At 34.9% G+C, this 22,055-nt stretch overlaps 1 protein-coding gene across 1 annotated transcript; it reads left to right on the top strand.

Annotated features, from left to right (window-relative positions):
* Nucleotides 1-873: 873 nt before the first annotated feature.
* On the top strand, nucleotides 874-20,077 carry arrdc1a (arrestin domain containing 1a). Its single transcript, XM_056457884.1, has 8 exons — nucleotides 874-1,067; nucleotides 8,981-9,091; nucleotides 9,180-9,230; nucleotides 12,466-12,620; nucleotides 12,738-12,920; nucleotides 14,588-14,764; nucleotides 15,032-15,536; nucleotides 19,535-20,077. The coding sequence occupies exons 1-8, from the start codon at nucleotides 950-952 to the stop codon at nucleotides 19,570-19,572; spliced, it is 1,338 nt and encodes a 445-aa protein (XP_056313859.1). The 5' UTR covers nucleotides 874-949; the 3' UTR covers nucleotides 19,573-20,077.
* The last annotated feature ends 1,978 nt before the right edge of the window (nucleotides 20,078-22,055 follow it).

Here is a 22,055-nt window from a genome sequence, read left to right as displayed (position 1 = left end):
ATCCTGCTGAGGAATTTGTCAAATGTCTTGATACATCAGGCTGTTGATGTTGCCATTCACTCTGCAGATCTCTTGCACGCTCCATGAATGTAACTCCAAACCATGATTTTTCCTTCACCAAACTTGACTGATTGGTGTGAGATTTTTGGGTCCATACCATGCGGGTTCCAATTGGTTTTCTTCAGTATTTGTGATGATTGGGGTGCTTTTCAACAGAGGATTCTTCAGAAAAATCTACCTTCTGCCACTTTTCCAAATGATCAACTAGAAATCAAGTTATTATTAGTTGCTCTTACAAGATCAAGAATTTTGTCAGGTTTTTATAAATATTCTACTCATGCAAAGTAATTTTAGTATTACATATATACTACTGGATATATAATAACTTTTGAATGTTTTGTAGCCTACAATATTCTAGAAGAAATAGCAACAATCAATTAACAAAAAACTCTTATTTAATGTAGACTAAATTTAAAATGCCAGTATGAATAAAATTTAATTTATGTGGTTATATTTGGAAATGTTGATACATGGCCATTTTAAAATAGTCACAACAGTGTTAACGTGTTAATATATTATTATTATTATTATTATTATTATTATTATTATTATTATTATTATTATTATTATTATTAAGTAGTAGTAGTAGTAGTAGTAGTAATAGTGGTAGTAGTAGTAGTAATTTGAATATTAGCCTATCATTAAAGTGAATGCAAAAACATTTCAGAAGACAACGAGCATTTTTTTAAAAAGTGAAACGTATATTGTTTGTTTTGTAGTAAATAAATCGTAAAAAAAAAATAAGTCAGTTTGAGGTGTTGTTTGATAACGGCGATGTGACGTCACGATATCAGCTGCGTGACGTCGGCCACAGGACAGGTAGGCATTTCCTTTATGCCTTGTGGATCAGTTTCGCTTAACCACCTGTTCGTGGTGGGAAAACGACAGAATGGGGAAGCTTCAGGAATTCGAAATAACTTTTGATAACAACAAAACGGTTTATAGTCCTGGTGAATCTCTCACGGGGACTCTGAAAATCTCAATCGCGCAGTCCATACAATGTAAAGGTAAGACAAAAAGATCCTAATCAACGCACACCGCTGACATCCATGTTGCTTTTGTAGATTTGTTTGTTGTTCTTGCTTATAAGTTTCTAAGCAAGTTATACGTGTTGCCCTATTTTGTTTGCGATGTAAATATAAATCTTGTTGTCCTGGAAGCGTGCACGTTTAGAGGTTTTATCTTTGGTCGAGGGCTGACTGAAACTGGTCGAGCGAAACTGGTGCATGTTTTATTGACATGCCAACGAGGAGTAAGACATAAACCACACAGAAAAAAAAAAACTTTAGTTTCTGTTTGAGTAGCCCACTTCTCTTAAATTGTCCATTCAAAACAGAAGTTGAGTGTACTTAAGGTCACTCACAATAATACACGTTTATAAGCACGATTATGTGTAACATGTATGTTGTTTGATGCAGTGCCAGGTGAACGAATAGTTTCGGATAGCCAGGTCCTGTGGTTTAAAATAGTTACTAAGAAAACAAAACAAGCAAGTAATTACGGCCTAAAACAGTGTAGGAAACCTACTCTTTGTAACGCATGGTCAGTTTTGGTGTTTATTGTTTTTCCGAGCGGCTCATTTGCATATTTATTCTTTAAGCCTTTGGCAGACATTTAAACGTCTTTAAAATTGTCTAACGAAACTTTTTCATCGTTTCTCTGATACTAAACATAAACACATTTTTTTCTGGAACACTGGTCAGGCTGTTTGCTATAAAAATAAAGTTGGTACGCCTGTATTAAACTTCTCCCAACCTGTTCATACCTGCACCTTTTACTGCAATTCCAATGCTTTTCAGTATGTTACATCAAAACCTAACCTAAAAAAAATATTTTCCTATACATTTATTTTGAGACAACATAAATCTGGCTCATGTAAAAGGCTCAATGGGCAAAATCGAAAATTGAGCTTTAAAAAAATCAACAAGGCCTTACATATGTTTAAATAGGCCTAAAATGTGCTAGTTTCATTTAAGTTTTATACATTTTTTACTGTTTTGTACTTTGTTCTGTTATGAAATGTATATATCTAAAAAATGAGCAGCGAGGGGGTTTTGAGGGACCATCAGTCCACGTTTAATGCATTTAGATGCACTCAAAAAAATAATAATTTTTTTACTTGTTCAAACTACTTAATTAAAATGAGCTGAAACAACACAATTCTTGAGATTTCATTGGAACAACTTAATGTCTTTTTAATAACTTTTTATGTTCAATCCACATAAATTTGTTAAAAGTTTTAAGTTAACTTAATAAATTTGTGTTGGGACAACGTGAATGAATTGTGTGGAACCCTGCATTTTTTTACAGTGTATATTGATTTATAAATAAGTTGTTTTAAATAAATGATGCATATGAACTGACTTGTGTATACACCCATTAAACTAATAGTTTCCAGAAATGCAATGACAATGCAGCGCCAGTACTGTTTGAATTGTGCTTTAGGCCGCCTTCCCTTGGCCATGGGAACAAGGTGTGATTTCCTCTAAATATATGCATGTGTAAAACTATGAGTGGACATCTTTTTGTTTTTATATATGTATATATAAAAGAATAACAATCATTGTGAAAAAATGTAGTTAAAATGACATGTTTTTCACACATGCTGTGGGTTGGGCAAATATGATAAGACTCAAAGTGAGTCAGAGTGCAGTCAGAATAAAAAAGAAATCAATAAAAAGTCTGAGCAGAAGCACTGATCAGTATGTAGTGGTGTAAGTCATGTGGTTTGGGGCTGGTCTGTTGTTTGAGCTGAGATGTAGCTGAAGGAAATACTCACCGACTGGTTTGCTGACATTTCGGAGAATAACAATTGCATGCATCCGACAGAGTTTACAAGAACAACAATTTTGTCTTGATTAAAAAAGGCATTGTTTATATAACTAGTTTTTTAACAGAGCATTTTTGCTCTCTTTTCAGATGTATTAATCAATAGCATATTCTTTTGATTGATTGGGGAACTAAATCAAGTTGCACCTGTTTTTTTTTTTTTAATCAGTTTAGTTTAGCACCACTTATATTTTGTTCAATAAGTCAGAGTTACTGGTCATGAGATCTTCAGCTTCAGATGTTGTTGTTGTTGCTCACAAGGGTCTCTTCTGACATGATTCCCATGGCTGCTTATGTATCTGTGGTAACATCTCTGTCTGCTAACACTAAAAGCATGTCTACAGGGAAACGAAAGACAGACAGAAAGTGGTGGAAAATTGAGGAACAAGAAGATCATGTATTAAAGGCAAAAAGTAGTGGAAAATGGAGGAACAAAAAGATCATGTATTAGTCTTTATTTATCAGTTACATTTATGTTATATGTTCACTTAAACTCTCTAATGTGCATAATGTGTGCTATGCATGCCCATTTTCAAAGTCATTTCTGTCAAGGGTTGGGGATGAGCAATTTCAAACAATTCAATTGATGTATTAGGAACACTTTGCAATGCAGGACACATTTATTAATGAGTTTACAACCATGAACAAGCAATGAACAATAGTTGTACAGCATTTTTAAATAGTTGTTTAACATTTACTAATGCAGTATTAAAAACCAATGCCACGCTTGCTAACATTAATTAATACGTGTGAGGGAACATTAGCTAACCATGAACAACTGTGTTTTCATTAACTAACCTGAACATAATTAAATTCTTTATTAAATGTATTGTTTATTTTTTGTTCATGGTAGTAAATACATTAACATTAAGTGTCCACAAATGAACAGTCAACAAACACAAGGCAACTGAATCCATTTAAGGACAATTGTCTACATTTTTATACTTTAAAAAAAAAAAAATCAGCACATACACTACTTTATTCTTTTTTTAAATTTAAGTTTTTATTGCAGAAAGATACACTTCACAGCATCAGTAGACAAATGCCTCTTTTACAGCTTTTCCAGTTTAAAATCCCCATTCAGGCATCAAAGAGGTACACAAATTTCTTCATGACAGCGACAGAACAACATATCCATTTGCCTTATTTTACATCATCCTTATCAAAGCTATATACAGAAGAAAGAAAAAGGAGGGAGGGGGGTGAAAACAATATTAAGAGTAAAAATAAATATTAAAATTCTATATGAAAAAGACATTAGTCTGGGAGTATGGGAGTAATGTACTCAATCCATTTAAACCACAAGCCAACAAATGTATCTTTTTGGTTATGCACACTGTATGTAATTTTCTCCATAATGAATATATTTCAAATCATCAATCAAATCTTGCATTTGTGGTGAATTAGGTTTATACCAGCATCTAGTAATGGCTTTTTTACTTGAAGCAAGGATGACTCTATACTCTACATGTATTTGTTTTTTTATTTCATACACAAAATACCTCAAAGCTGAAATCAATTGGAGTATTTCAGATATTTTCAAAAAAGCTATATCCCGGATGAGCCCCCAAAAATGTTAAAAACCCCTGATGTAGTCTAGGGGAATGTGGGGACATTTAAAGTACAATTAAAATTAATCTATATATAAGGTGAGTGAAGTGCAAAAGACAACCAAAGCAGATACCAAAACTGTGACTTATTTACAAATCCCAAGGTGAACAAAAACAACGAATTAATCAAAAATAAAGAAAGAGAAGGTAAAAATATACCTTTTACATTATAAACAATATGATTGGGAGAAACACAAAGATGGGGAAAACAAGAGATCTGGCAGAAGGGATGTGGGCGGCGCTAAAGAAAAAACAAAACCCAAACAATGTCTAACTCTCCACAAACATCTAACTAACTAAAAAAATGAAAACAAAATAGATAAACACACAGAGGTCTTCTAAGCAAGTTATAAGTTATATATCCTACTCTATCTATCCAAAAAGTACAAGGGGTGGTGCTCGCCCCTAACCTAATGTACTAAACATAAGAGTAGTCCTACGTGTTGCAAATTCACGTGACCTGCTTGTCCGCTTCGTCCAAGCCTCGTAAACAACAGAACAAGTGAATGAAACAAATAAACTGATTGATGTACATAGCAGACCGATACGTGAACACACAGAAACGGGCAACAACAAAATACACAGACAGGGTTTTTTTGGATGCAATTCAATAAACACAGCAACGGAAACAAGAGGGACTGGCAAGTGGTATGGCGCGCACTTTTATGCCGGGTGGTCTTGGCCTATTGGATATGGCGTCAGAGTGACGTCAGCGGGAAGGAAATGATTGACCAATGAATGGAACCTGAGATTATGAAGCAGGTACGGGAAAACAACGAGAGAGAAAGAAAAAATAACACAAACAGCACAAGCACGTAACAATCCCTTTCCAAAAACTTTTAATATTAGGACATCCCCAAAATATGTGAAAAGGGTTAGCGTCCTGTGATCCGCAATGCCTCCAACAAATTTATTCTATTTTTAACAGTCTTTTTAAATTTCAGCAGAGAACATTAAACACTGACAGATCTGCTCTGTTTCTCTTGAGCAAAAACTCATGAAATATCATTTAACTCTCACGTAACAGTCTGAAACAAAACATCCTGAGAACTAGAAATCCATTAGTCATTCTGTTTGCTTAATCTAATGAGTTATTGAGATTACATAACATTTGTCTTTCAAAAGCATAGTTCACCCAAAAATGAAATTTTACTCACCATCGATTTGGTTATAAACTGAGTTATTTAAAGATATTATAAATATATTTTGAAGAAAGATTTTTGAAGAACCTGTACTGACGTCCATAGTATAGAAAAAAACAAATACTTTGGAAGTCAATGGTTACAGGTTTTCGGCTTTGTTCAAAATATCTTTTGGTTCAACAGAAGAAAGAAAATCTAGCAGATTTTGAACAAGTGAAGAGTGGCTAAATGTTTTATTTTTGAGTGAACTATCCCTCTAAGTACAATGAACTTTTAAAGCAATATTTGAGTGAAACTTGCTTGTTTCATTTAGTAAATATGACTTTGAGAGTGGAGCAATCTTGTCTAATTGCTGTGGCTGATGTTTTCATAATGCCTAACAAGGAGGAAATAAAGCTTGTTGTGTTAAGAAGATAAACTGCAAAAGAACAGCTTTTTCAAACAAACCATCAACATACCTATAATGTGTAACCAAATACTCAACGTAGTGTTTGCTAGTTGCCATCCAGGAGGCATTGTTTTGTCTTTTAATTTTACCATTCAAAAGTTTAATGATTTTGTATTACAGTATTATTGCAAAATATCTCTAACTTAAAATAATGATTTAACTTTTTTGTTTGCAGCAGGCATTACTTCAGTTTTAGAATTACAATCCTAAAAAAAAAAAAAAAATTCTAGATAAATATATATTTTTATTATTAGCAATTGTGAACAACATCTGATGTTAAATATCATTAGAAATTAATAGTTAAACAATCTAGTTTAAACTAAAGGTAAAATTTCTGGTTTAATTCTAACATGTAAACAATGGAAAGCTTATGGTAAAATCATATAAACCTTTATAAGGCCAGTGTTTACACTCAAGAAAAATTTATATTGCAACATTTCTTGTGTGCACTGATGCAAATTTTGTCCTGCAGTATGTATTTTCATCTTGTTGCAATGGCTCAAAGATTGCAGAACATTTCTTGAGAAACAAAAAGTGTATAAATTTACTGACCTCAGTGCTGTGAACACTCTGCAGACTGTATGTTTGTTACTGTGACAATCTGAATCTCTTAACATGTAACATCCTGTCGGTAAAGACAGGGTGACGACAAATTAAGTTTTTAATGAGAAACAAGCCTGTCATCTCGCTGCCCGGCAAATCCAGTCATTATTTAGCTTTCTTGGCTTAGCTGTTACCAGGAAAGTAATATAATTTAAAGTAGGGCTGCACAGTATATCGTTTCAGCAACGATATTACAATGTGTGCAACTGCTTTAGTCACATCGCAGGACCACAGTAAGGAACCACAGTTCATTACACATGATTCAAGATTTTTAACCATAATCTAATAGTGTGAAAGATTTTTACTTTAATGTGTTGTTTTTTTAAGTCCTGCAATTGTAAGATATTCAATTTAATTCATCGTTTTTTCTATAGCACTTTTACAATGTAGATTGAGTCAAAGCAGCCTAACATTGAAGTTCTAGTAAATTGAAAGTGCTTCAGTCCAGTTTTCAGAGTTGAAGTTCAGATTAGTTGAGTTCAGTGTGGTTTAATTTTTACTGCTGAAAGTCCAAACAGTGAAGAGCAAATCCATTGATGCGCAGGCCCACACGTCCCAAACCAATTGACGAAAGTGAAGGGAAAAAATCCTCGAGAGAAATCAGGCTCAGTTGGGCATGACCTTTTCTCCTCTGGCCAAACTTCTAGATATAAAGCAAATTTAAACCATTTGGTCACAAGAAATTATAAAGATTGCTGCTTAATAAAGATTATTGTGCTCAATTATTTATAAAATAAACTATACAGTGGTATCTTAGATTTGATCGCTACATTTTTGCACCTCAATATTATGAGATTCTACCAAAAACCATGAAGCAGTGTTTAGTCAGGTTTTCTATTTACATTTCTTTATATATTTTGGGTTTTTTATGCAGATGCCACCCTCTACAAAACCATCCCAATCAATGTAAAATTATGTGAAATTATATTCATATCACTTAGGGGTGTCAAAATTAATTGTTTCTTCGGTGCACCGCGATGCAGATGGGGACGATTCGATATCGGTTCAGGAATAGATCATAACCGGATATTACATACTGACGTCATTTATCTGATATACGTGATGTCGCAGTAGAATACTATGCTGAGGGCGAGGAAAATAAACGCTCCTTCTACTTAAAGACTAGATAATTATGCACCGTTCAACTGCTTGTGAGTTTGCTGGAAAGTCTTTCAGTGACCAATCATAGGGGTGTAAGACCTCGCTTGACAGCGCTCATAAAGCAAGCGGGATAAATATTTACTTTACTTTATTTGCCATAAATGCTCATGCTGTGTTCTGTGCATGCATTGGAGTTTTGTTTGATACATTCAAAAAGAGTGTTTTCTTTGAGCAGGTAAAATTAAAGGTACAGTTCATATATCTTACTGTTTGAATTAAAGGACAAAATTGTATTACAAATAATATATAAATATTAATATATTTATAGATTTGAATAAACAAATTGTGTTGTGAAGAAAAAATGTAATTATGTATTGAAAGCATCATCAATGCACCGAGATATCGAATTGAACCGAATCGATGGCAGGATAATCGTAACTGAACTTTGAGACCAGTGTAGGTTTACACCCCTACATATATACAGTTGAAGTCACAATTATTAGCCCCCCTGCTTATTTTTTCCACAATTTCTGTTTAACGGAGAGAAGATTTTTTTCAACACATTTCTAAACAATAGTTTTAATAACTCATTTCTAATAGCTGATTTACTTTATCTTTGCCATGATGACATTAAATAATATTTGACTAAATATTTTTCAAGACACTTCTCTTCAGCTTAAAGTGACATTTAAAGGCTTAACTAGGTTAATTCGGTTAATTAGGCAGGTTAGGGCAATTAGGCAAGTTATTGTATAATATGATTTGTTCTGTAGACGATTGAAAAATATATAGCTTAAAGTGGCTAATAATTTTGACCCTAAAATGGCTTTTAAAAAATTAAAAACTGCTTTTATTCTAGCTGAAATAAAACAAATAAGACTTTCTCTAGAAGAAAAAAATGTTATCAGACGTACTGTGAAAAATTCCTTGCTCTATTTAACATAATTTAGGAAATATTTATAAAAGAATAAAAAAAATCAAAGGGGGGCTAATAAATCTGACTTCAACTGTATATTCCAGAAATGCAAAATATTGCAATGCCAGTTCTTTCCAATATTGTGCAGCCCTAATTTAATATAACATATTTAATTATATTATTGTAAACTGAAGTTTACAGTTGTAGCATACTCATTCTGTGTAGACCCTTTTTGTTTATGACTTTTTGACTCTTTTTATATCATAATCAGCCATCAAAGTGAGCTGCCAGGGCTTCTGTGGCGTGACCAGCAAATCAAATGACACCGACTGGACAGACGAGGAGCAGTACTTCAGCAGCTCTGTCTCAATAGCTGATAAAGGTACACAGGTGTCATTAGTCTTGCTCGCATTACAAATACTAGGATGCTTGATCACTTCCCTAACAGTGTCTCACCATATGTTTCCCAGGCACTCTCAAAGAGGGCGAGCACAGTTTTCCCTTCAAGTTTCTCTTGCCAGGTGAGAGACAGTTTCATGTAATCAAACTGACCTGTCGCTCTGCATTCCTCCGAGATGCGTCAGAGATTAACAACTGTTTAAAGAGCCCATATTATACATGAAATAGGGTCATATTTAGGTTGTAAGGGTCTCCAACAACAGTCTAATATGCATGCAAGGTCATAAAACACTTTGATGGTCTTATAACCTGCATTTATTTTTACCTAATTATCCCAACGACTCCCATATGAATCGTTCAGCGATTCATTTGTTCCCAACCCCCTCCTCAGCGCGAAGCTAATCTGCGCTGATTGGACCGATGACAGCCTGCTGCGATTGGTCGACAGTGACAGCCTTCAGCACGAGACAGAGTGAAATGCCCAGCTGGTAATCAACTATATAAAAGTAGTCACAGTGCACACGCGCTTCATAGTGTAAGGCTTTTTTCACACACACACACACAACCCTCCTCAGAAGAACTGGGGAGATCGACGCGAGTCTCTCTCTCTCCCTCTCCCTCTCTCTCTCTCACACACACACACACACAACGCTCCTCAGAAGAACTAGGGAAAGCGACGCGAGTCTCTCTCTCTCTCTCTCTCTCTCTCTCTATCTCTCTCTCTCTCTCTCTCTCTCTCTCTCTCTCTCTCTCTCTCTCTCTCTCTCTCTCTCTCTCTCTCTCTCTCTCTCTCTCTCTCTCTCTCTCTCTCTCTCTCTCTCTCTCTCTCTCTCTCTCTCTCTCTCTCTCTCTCTCTCTCTCTCTCTCTCTCTCTCTCTCTCTCTCTCTCTCTCTCTCTCTCTCTCTCTCTCTCTCTCTCTCTCTCTCTCTCTCTCTCTCTCTCTCTCTCTCTCTCTCTCTCTCTCTCTCTCTCTCTCTCACACACACACACACACAACGCTCCTCAGAAAAACTAGGGAAAGCGACGCGAGTCTCTCTCTCTCACACACACACACAACGCTCCTCAGAAGAACTAGGGAAAGTGACACGAGTGTCCTGTCTCCTAGCTTATGATCGATCGCCATAGCAACGACAAACGGCAGTGGAACGCGAGCTCACAAAAGCCTTTAACGTTAAATCCGTAAACAAAGCGGCACGCGTCGCGTTTTTAACGTGGCTTACATGTGATAAGAGAATATAAAGAGTAACCACGTGTACTGTACCAGGTTAACAACTCATCTTTGGGTAGAGACTGTCAATATTATCCATCTGAGCACAGCGTGACTTCATTGGACCGGCGGCGTCTGTGTGTGTGTGTCTAGTGTTTTTTCTGTGTTAGTGGGCGGGGCCGCAGGTTTCAAATCTCCCTGGTTTGCGCGCGTAACTACTGGCGAGGCTTGTGTTTCGTGGCTGCGTCATCGCGAAACACCTAATGACTCGTTATCAAGGCGACTCGTTTGAAGCACTATGAGTCGACTCTTTTATAGATGAATCAATAGTTTTAAACACTGTACACTTACAGATTTAAGCCTTAGCTGGATATTTCACTTCACTTAGAGCTGTGGTACACACTACATGGAAGGGCATTTTCAAAAAGCCATAATATGGGCTCTTTAAGTGTATACACAGCTACAGAAAATAGTCCTCTTGTATAACTATATACTCACAAACTAATAAATGCTAATACCCAGTTTATCTTAGGTGGATGTACTTGCATTTACTGAAGAAATACAGTAATATTGAGAAATAATAGTTTATTTTAAAACTAGATTTTAGACTTAACGTTTTTAACACCTCAGCTTGTATTAGCATGTTGCTTTTGAGTTTTACCATAGTACTAATGTTTCTGCCATGTTTTAACATGAATGGGCATGTTGGTAATATTTAAAGCATTATTGATTTGTTCATGTTCATTCATGTTGTTAACATGTTTCTAGCATAAATGAGGATGTTGCTAACATGTTTCGAGCAAAAATCAGCATGTTGTTAATACATTGAAGGGCATCCACTGTGTAAAACATATGATGATCGCAAACCCCTGATGAATAAAGGGACTAAGCTGAAGGAAAATGAACGATGAATGAATGAACATGATTTAACCATTAATTAGCACATTGCTATATCATGCAAATATCATGTTGCTAACATGTTTCTAGCATAAATGAACAGTGTGAACGTTTTTTATATGACTCCGTATGTTTACTAGCATGTTTCTAATGTTAAGTAGCATGTTTCTGGCATTATTTTATATTTGAATATTGCTAAATCTCAATTTTTAGGTATTACCGCAACCATTTCTTTAGTTCAGGGGTGTCCAAACTCAGTCCTGGAGGGCCGGTATGGTGTCCTGCATAGTTTAGCCCAAACTTTAAAAAAAAAAATTTATTTGCCTGGAAGTTTCAAGTATACATAGAAAGAGATTGATTAGTGGATTCAGATGTGACTAAATGGGGTTGGAGCTAAAATTTCCAGGACACCGGCCCTCCAGGATTGATTTTGGGCACCCCTGCTTTAGTTGTGTCATGTTGTCACTTTAGATATCATTCTAAAATTTATTTCATATGACCGCCCATTTTGAAAAACCCCAGTTTGGGGTTAACTGGGATGCATTTTGATAGAAATTTGATATGAGGAAAGTAGGAACATTTATAAATTGCTTTGGTAAATGAAGTGTTCATTTCTTTTAAAAGGAAGTAAAACCTGACCTTAGTTTGTGGTCAAAAAACAAACTGTTTAGCTGACTTTTTAACACTGATAAAAACAGGAATTTAATTTAAAAGTTTCCAGTGTAGTACCACCGCTTTAAGTTAAAAGCAGATATTACATTGTTCACAGAGTACTGCCACTTACTGTGAATACTTAAATTGGGAGTTCTGTTAAAGTCAGTCAGAGTTTAAATTATATTTCTTAACTACCTTCATTGTATTCACTCATCTCGCAATGTAAAGCTAAGACACACAAACCCACAGGCTACTGCTGCTCATATGGTCTGAAGTTGCTCAGCTGCTATTTGAAACCTCCATCTGCTGTTCCTCTTTTGTCTGAGACGTTTCAGCGTTTCCTAACAGAACAATAAGAGAAATGTGCCTTCTCATGCTGCAGCGTTTGCTTTTGTGGTTTTTAGCCTTTTGCTAAAAATATTTGACACTAATGAATAATGCATATTTTTAAACCATTTACTAGAAAAGAATATGACAAAAGACTATTGTTTGTAAGAAGTCAGATAATTAAAAACCTTTCTCCGTTCAAGGAATCATTCATTATTTATCTGAACTGTCACAGAAGATATTCAAACCTCTATTATTCTGTCTTTTGTAGCTGCTGCACCAACTTCATTTGTAGGGCCTTATGGACAGATCATGTACCGAGTCCGGGCTTTCATCGACACACCTCGATTTGCCAAAGACTACAAGATCGAGAAGCCATTCTCTATGACCAACACATTGAACCTGAATGAAGTACCTGGAATACGGGTATTTGTGCTACATAATCACACATTTGAATATACTGCATGACTAATAGTAACTGGTTGAACTGATTTACTGCCAGTAATATAAATAATTATTTTATTTGTATTATCTTTTGCGCAGGAACCTAGCTCATCCTCTGTAACCAAGAATTTCTCATACATGCTTGTGAAAAATGGGACAGTGGTGCTGAATGCGAAGACTGACATGCGAGGGTATATCGCAGGACAGATCATTAAAGTTTCCGCTGGGATTGAAAACAAATCTGACAAGACGACAGGTCATGTGGTTGCCAGTCTAATGCAGGTAAGATGACACTGACAGCTTGCTGAGTGTGTTTTGCTGTTTCTGAGACTGATATCATATTCGGAAGCACTTTAATTGCCATGTACTGTGGGTTTATGTGGTCAAGGAATTTGTCTTGGCATCTTTGGTGAGGTAAAGCATATTTTAATAGAATGTATATTTTCCAGTGATATTAGAGGTTGTTTTTGATTCAGTTAATATTTTAAGGGAAATTTAAAAAGGTGTCTCCTGGGTGAATTTTAGAATATATTTTGACTAAATTAAAAGATCTTATTAGACATTTTGTCAGTAATGTTTTTATTTGTGTATATATTTTTTGCATGATGCTTATTTATTAAGAAACTGTTATGTATTGAATATGTATTACTAATGTTTCCGTGAATATAGTCAATGCTGCTGAAATTATAACAAATAAATAAATGTGTACATACAAAATTTGGCAAGGTATAAGTAATGAACATAGCAAAAATAACTCTATATTACATTATAGCTCATGGTCCTAACATCAGTTAAAATAATCTGCCTAATAATTGAAATTAAAACTTGGACTAAATTTAACGACTATTTATTAAGAGTAGAACCTTATGATATTATTTTATGGTCTTTTGTAGTGCCCTTAAGTGTAATGGGATTGTTTACAAATGTTTATTTTTACTTATACTTTTAGATTACATTATATGTGCAATAGTATTTATTCTCATTTCTTTTTAAAATTCTACTTTTTATATTAATATTATATTTTAGGCATGCTAGGGTCTGAGAGTAATGCAATTCCAATTCTCTGTATGTTCTGTACATGTGGTTGAATTGGCAATGAAGCTGACTTTGACTTCACTAAATTATGGAATTGTTATTTAAATTGTGACGCATATATTTAGTAAAGCAGTTAATTTGTGTCACTGTCATTTTTATGCAGTTTGTATTCCTTTAGCTTATTTATTGATTATTGATCAGTGTGGTATGACTTTTGGCTTGTTACTGAGGTTTTATGCAAGCTTGTAATTCTGGTTTGAGTTGCATTTTTATTTGTTGTTGTCTATCTTGTAGCCATTTGAGTTTAAGTGCATCATAATTTTTTTTTATTATCATTATTATTATTATTATTATTATTATTATTATTATTGCATTTATTTCTGTTAAAGTTAAAAATTCTACATTTAAAATAAGTAATAAAGCATTTTGTTTTAATTTATGATTATTACTTTGAGAAATATGTTGTTCTTATAATAATTATATTTCTTGTTACAGTTTCTTTAGGTTACATAAAATGTACAGATTCCAGTCAGAAACCTATATTTTTCACATTTCACATTGTGAAAGAGACCATAAAAAGTATTCTGTTCTTCTGAGGTGTACATTCTTCAAACAATCCTCAAAAAGGTCTTATTTACAAAAGAAATTATTCTGCATATTCAAATCAGCACATTAGCATAATTTCTGAAGGATGATTTAATATTTTTAAACAGACATGTTTTATGTTTCAATCCCATTTCACAATATTGCTGTTTTTACAGCCTTGGTGAACACTGACTGTATTTTAATCTTTCCTTTTAATATTCTGACTAGTTTTTGACTGCTATAGATTCATTGGCGTTTGCGATCTGCACACACAGTTACATCATTGGTTAATATCATAATATAACCCTCACTGTTGCTCTCATTTTCAGAAAGTCACCTATAATACCAAGAAGCCAACATATGACTTGCGGTCCGTAGCGGAGGTGGAAGGACCTGGAGTAAAGGGTGGAAATAAATCAGAATGGAATCAGCAGATCATTGTACCTGCTCTTCCTCACTCCTCCCTGGCCGATGGAAACCTCATTCAAATCTGCTATTACATTCAGGTCAGCTCCTTAAGTCACGTGTTTGCTACACAAATGTATTACATTGCCAAATCATATTGTGTGACAGACTTTTTCTTTCCTGTAAGTGATTTTCTCCATTGTGGAGCGTTTAATAATGACTTGCATTTCTCTAATCCATAATCACTGGGAACATGCATATGAGGGAGATGTGCTTTATCAAAAGTTCATGCAAATTACAGTTAGTATATCCTGCTTCCTTCCTCTTACTAAATCCCATCTGCACGTTTGTTTTCTGCTTTTTTTCAGGTCTATCTGAAATACCCCGAGGTGGCATTAACTCTGCCCATTTGCATTGGAAGCGTGGCGCTGGATCCCTCTCAGCCTTCCCTTTCCCAGACGGTTGCCCCAATGCCAGCCCCACGTATCACCCCTGCCCCATCTCCATCTGCTCCTGAATCTGAAGCTCCAAATCTGCCACCACGGCCAGCCCCAAAACCTGCACCCAAACCCAGGCCTCGCAGCACCCATGCTTCCCCCAGTGCGCCTCCAGTCGATCTGTACCCACAGCTCCCAAGTGTGAGTAACTACAATGGAGAAATGCTCAAGAGCCCGCATCAAGAGCCAGGCTCTCAGGGTCCAGTGTCCCCTAATGCCTTCAGCTACGCTCCTGGCCTGAGTTTCAGACAGAGACAGAGCTCCAGTGGCCCATCAGCACCTCCTCCGTCATCATCCAGCAGCTCTCAGGACAGGAATCAGACGCCCTCTTCTGCGAGTGTGCCTCCCAGCTATAGGAGTTCAGCATATCCACAAGGTGTGACACACAGTCATTGCATTTGAATGGTTAGTTATATAGAGGGATTCAGGTTGACCTTTTCAGGTTATATAGAGGGATTCAGGTTGACTACGTTAACATGGACATCAATAATCGAATTATTTGCCTTAATCTGAATAGGACAATAATATGAATAAGATGTTCACATGAGTTGCTTTTTGAATGTTCCGTTTAGGGCTGGGTGATAAATAATCGAAAAATAATTGAAATCGACATTCAGAACCTATAATCGATCAAATTTTTCCAGGTCAGTTTTTTCAATTACTTTCCCTACCACGTGTGGACTCGCATGACCCTGCTCTGTTAAGGCTGAATTACAATTATATTATGATTTATACTTATTATATTATTATGGTATTATACTTCTGCCAAGGGCACATGTACAGTCCGGTGCAGCCTTCGCATACCCACGCACTGCTCAAAAAAATTTACTTATACGTCACAATGGCGCGTAGTTCAAGCTTTGTGATTGGTTGGTTTGGTATTATTGACGACAATGGGCAGAGCAGAGAGATGCGTTTTAGACAATGTGCTTTAATTTCAGTTGTTCAGCATTGATGCTCAATAAATAATCATAGATAGTAGCTGGTGTGTGTTTCATTCAATTATTTTAAAATCGAGTTATCCACCCTACATTCAAAAATCTCTCACTTTTAATATGTGAGCATATTTACTGTACAAAGCTTGTCAGTGAATTATGAGGGCAAAAACATAAAATAGATAAATAAAATAATCGCTCATTAATCGTAATCAAGTTGTTCAATGTTCATTTATTGAGATCTTGATTTTAGGCCAAATCGCCCAGCCCTAGTTTTTTTTTTTTCATGTTTCTGTTTTACATGTTGTAGTACATAGTTCGATTAACGTCATTACGTCACCATTCAACACTAGTTTTTGCCGGTATTTCACACAACAACAGTTTGTGTTCATCATGGCACCATTTTCACCATCAGATTTGTTTTTAATTTTGTGACCAGTTCAACTGCATTTAATTTCTAACACTATGCATGCAAACAGTCCACGGCAGATGCAAATTCTCAAGGAACAGACCACCTCTGTCATTTCATTCACTAACATATTCATGCCTCCGCGACAAACTTTGAGATATTGGATGAGAGTACGCAGTAAGAACTGGTGGGAGAATTCTCATCATAGTCATAGTTTCCCGCTTGCTCGCTTGAAACCATTCTCATTCATTTGTCATCAAACATCAAACAACTGCCATGTGTGCATCCTGTCACAAAATGGAGCGAAAAGTACTACACCGCGATAATAAATTCATTTATTTGTTTACATGTCTGTACTGCACTTCAATAACGTAACTAAAATCGGAATACTCCACATGTCCTAATTTGATTTCTGTTTAGTTCGATTATGACCTTATTTGGATTCAGGTCATCGAAAATAGCTGTTTACATGGTAGACTCGTAATTAGAGTACTGTCTTAATCATATTAGAATTAGAGTATTGGGGCCCTATCAAACACCCGGCGCAAAAAGGTGCAAGACGTGTTTGGCACGATTTGTTGTTTTTTTTTCAGACCAGCGCAACCCTATTTTTCCTGTTTTGCGCCACGTTTAAATAGCAAATCCATTTGTGCCAATTTGTGTACTCATGGGTGTTTCAGTCTAGAAAGGAGGTGTGTTAAGGCGCGTTGTTTTGCGTGTTGCTATTTTGAGGAACTGAAATAGACTGCGCAGTTGACCAGCTGAAAGCATGTCTAAAGTTCAGAGCTGAGCTCGTCAGTTGTGCGCCTTAAACGCTTACACATTGCTTAACACACACAGGATGTACAGCAATACGTAAATATCTTAACAAATGAAAAGAAATTAAACGATTAAAATGTTACAAAAATGATTATTTTCTGCATAAATATAAAAACCACTGCCTCCATGCCTTTTTCACCTTGGTTTTTTTTTTCAGTTTGTTTTTATTTGTTTTAATAAAAACAAGTTTAGATTTGTCCAACTGTCGGGCTTTGGAGATGTCTCCATCACCTTATGGGACATAAGAATAGGATGCATGTTTGGATATAACTCAGTTTTTTGACCACACTTCATTATTATTGTTCATTTATTTGTTTGCTGGAAATTAGAACTGAATTTTATAAACAGTTTTGAAACAAATCTTTGCGCTTGACAAGCAAAATTAAATATGTAGGCTAATGAATGTCATCAGTGAAGTGCGTACAACACTGTTTCCTTATCCACAAAAGTAAAGAGGCCGAATGGAGGAGGCTTATTCTTTATTCTCACTGAGGATGGTCTGTTTAACTGTTTTCCCACTAGTGAAGCATTCAGTTTTTCCACTTACAAAGTCATGTAAATGGCAAATGTGCCACGGCGCGACACAACTGACTCTTAAAGGGAATGGGAGATGACTCTGATTGGTTTAATGCACGTTATGCTCAAAACATACCTATAACTCATTAAGAGAATAAGCACAACCCTGTTAGACCATGCGCAGGGGCACAGATAGTATTTTCCCATCCTTAAAATGGCAAAAGTGGATCTGGACTCGCCCTTAATGCTTTTGCGCCATGCGCTTTAGACTCTGCACCTAGATCATAAAAATAAAGCCCTTGGTGTCCATGCAAACGAACTCATTGAGAATGTCTGGGTTTACTTGTTAGGGTTGGCATGATACTGGAATTTGGCACCAATCGATATTGAAATTTTAAAAACGTCCATTTCCTGCGAACATTTGAGCGCTGTTGAGCACTTTCTTAAACACTGCTGATTTTCCACTGTTTTTATGTGTTCAACAGTAAAAAAGGCTGTTTATTGGATGTAAACACAGATACAGGGACATTGGAGTGTTTTAAAGTCATGTCGATCAGCTGGTTTATCTATAAGCTGACATACAAGCAATCCGCTGATGAATTGGGGCTTTAAAACGTTCCAGTGTCTCAGTATCTGTTGTTACGCTCAGTAAACAGCAGTGAGTTCGGTGAACCCATGACCTGCACGGCCAATCACAGTCATTTCTGTTGAGCACATGAACACGCTGGCAAATCAGCAGTATTTAAGAACTTGCTCAACACCGCTTAAATGCTTGCGAGATATGGATGTTTTTAGAAGTTCAGTAACGATTGGTACCGAATTTCAGTATTGTGACAACCCTACTTGTAATTACACTGATGTTCATGCTCAGTGATTTCATTCAGGATTTTTAAATTCTGCATATCACAGCATTTAAAGGGACAGTTCACCCAAAAATGAAAAGGCGTCATTGTTTACTCTTTACCTTAGTTCAAAACCAGTTTGAGTTTATTTAGTTTTGTTGAACACAAAAGAGGTTATATTGAAGAATGTTGTGTAACTACACCTGTAACCATTGACATCCATAGTATTTGTTTGTCCTATATTCTTACATAACAACATGACAAACTCAAACAGGTTTGGAACAAGTGAAGGGTGAGTAAATGATGACAGAATTAACATTTTTTGGATGAACTATCCCTTCAATACAAAATCAAGAAAATGCCACTGAATTCAGAAAAGCTGGCTTCATTGTATTTTACGCAGTTTCTCTCAGATTTTGCTTAGCCATGTATCATTGAAACTCCCATTCAGCCAAAGGATGCTTCAAGTAGACTTTGGCTGAATGTGATTTTTCATTGAAAATAAAAATGTCTTTATATTCTCACAGCAGAATAGCCCAATAAAAGATGCCATTAAGTCAGACATTTTAGGTTGCAAAAATCTGAAAAAGGCTGTCTGAAATCTTGGAGGACTGCTTAATACCAGCTCTTATTATTGATTACCATTACAGTTGTTGGAGTGAATAAAATAAAAGCCTTAAAAGAATTAAAAAGTAAAGAATTAAAAAGTATTTAACTTGTATTTTTAAGTTCTATTTTCTTACTCTTTAGTTTCAAGTATTTAATAATGCCATTGTTAATATTTTTCATTGGTTGTTCATTTAGCAAGTACAGTGTTACCTGATGATTAATTTGATTTTATGTCTTTTAACAGAGGCTCCACCTTCTTATGAAGACAGCTTCAATACATAGGATGTCACCCAGTGTATGGATGGTGAAAGAAAAGCCAAGGAAAATATTCATAACACTACTGTGACTTTATAATAAATATGGACATCAAGCACTTTTGGACCAAATGTGTGAATATACAAATTCCGTGATCTACAGTCTTTTACAAACTCATCTGAACTGGATATAAAGCCTAAGAAGTCTGCTGATACAATGCTTTAGATGTGCCTTCAGCTTTTGAATTGAGTCATTTTGCTTTTAGTGTTTGTTATTGTTTTACCACTTGCTTTTATAAGTATTAAATACTCAAAGATTTGACGATTAGACTAATCACACAAGGTAAATTTGTTTTTATTAGCACATTTTGGCACATTTTTCTTTCTTGATTGAAATTGTATCTTTGTTTAATATATGCCTAGATGGCTTTGTTTGGATACCCTGTATATCTGTCATCCTTGAGTCATTATACGAGACTACTGAATATATATTTCAATTTCTGTGGTAAATAATGGTTCTTTTCTGACTTAAAGTTTTTTTGTTTTTTTTTGTCAAGAGAAAAAAATGATTGTTTTTATTTTGCACACTTCTTTGCTTACTAAAAACCTTTTGTATTTGAACAGTTATTTACATTTATGTAGTGTTGTACAGACTAATAAAACTATTTTGAAACTCTGTACTAGGTGTTTGAAGACTTTTGAAGATTAAATTAAATGGAAAACAAATCAGAGATGATACACATTAGAGATGTACATGTGAGGTTACTAAGATTTATTTATACACATGTTGTCCGCGGGGTCTTAAAGTCTTAAAATGTCTTAATTAAAAAAAAAAAATTAGGCCTTAAAAAGTCTTAAATGAACTGAAATATGGTATTGTAGGTCTTAAATACTTTTAAGCAGGTCTCAATTTTTCTATTCCCATGTAAAGCTATAACCAACAATCCATCTGAAATTTACCAATATGGTTTAATTATCTTCCTTACAATAACATTTGTTTAAAGGTTCTTCGTGTATTTGTTGTGCATACATTTTAGTTTGTTATAGTTTTTAAAACTTTTTTTAAAGAAAAGTTCTGATAATAAAAAATATGTATATAACTAGAGTTTGCTTGTTTTGACACATTATTTAAAATATGTTGCTAAGAAATAACTGAACTTTTATTTTTAATGGAGCAAGTAAGAAAAAGTCCTCTGGCCATTACAAAGAAAATCCTTAACGTTTTCCCCACTGAAAGTCGGAAGTTCATTCATAATGGTCTTAAAAATGTCTTACATTTTACTAGGTGAAACCTGCATAAACCCTGATACAACAACTCAGAGGGTGATCTGCTTTCCCTCATGCAGAAAGTTCAATTTGGGGTTGATTATAATTTGTTCAAATGTCACACACTACAAGGTTATTACAGCTTTGCTTTTTGAGTTTTGATACCATTTTGAAATTACTGTAAATTTAAGTTTAGTTTGTTTAATTAAAAAAAATTATAAGTTATACTTCTGGTTTTATTTTGTGGACACATTATTTAGATTTATTTCAGTTTTTGTTTTAGTAATTTTAGAGCTAACAGAACATGTCGATCAGAGCAAAGTTTAATGTCTGCACAGCATACGTAAAACCTTGTGCAAACCTCTTAGTTATAAAAAAAAGAATTGTTTGACACTAAACCTAAAACCACACGAATGCAACTTAAATGAATATTAAGAATTACAAACTTCATATTAAAGGTCATGTATGTAGCTAAACATGCAGAGTTTACTTTTTTGGCAAATTAACAAAAGTTGAAACATGTTTATAGGCATGGGCCGGTATAAGATTCTGACGGTATGATAACATTGGATAAAAATATCATGGTTTTACGCTATAGTGAATAAATGTCTGGGTAAAAACAAAAGCTTTTTCCCATTTGAACACAATATATTTTATTTTGAGAAAGATTTATAATCTTTTGGAGCAGTAAACTTGTTTTGGCAGTTTTAAATCCTTGACTTTTCCAAACTGCGGTATACCCAAATGACAACCTTGATAACGGTTATCGTCCCATACAAGTTTTGTGTTTATATAAAAGGTGTTTCTGTATGAAATCTTGCACTTGCCTGATGTGTTTGGTTGTAAAAGCGCCATCTACAGGTTCTTCTCTAAACAGTCGCAGGTCACATTTTTTTCGACATAATGTGCATTCATTCTGTAAACGATTTTTTTTGCTAATTGTTTTTTTATTTCGCTTAGTTTTTCATTGACTGTTGTTAGTTTCAGATAGTTTTTAGTTATTCATTTATTGTGATTTTATTTCAGTTACGTTTTCGGTTTACCTTTTTATGAAGTCGCTTTATTATGAGTATTTCCATTTTTCTTGAGGAGGAAGTATTATTTTGTTTGATTTGCCTGAATTAAAAAATATTTTCAATTAAATTCTTTAAGGTCAATATTTATGGAGGATGAAACCTGCAAAACAATAAATAAATAAATTTGTAAATAAACCCATAAATCACTGAAGAAACAAAACAATAAATA

The sequence above is a fragment of the Danio aesculapii genome, chromosome 5, assembly GCF_903798145.1.
Source record: "Danio aesculapii chromosome 5, fDanAes4.1, whole genome shotgun sequence".
NCBI classification, from domain to species: Eukaryota; Metazoa; Chordata; class Actinopteri; order Cypriniformes; family Danionidae; genus Danio; species Danio aesculapii.
The sequence above is the reverse complement of the archived record's forward strand: the minus strand, read 5'-3'. Positions and strand labels throughout refer to the sequence as shown.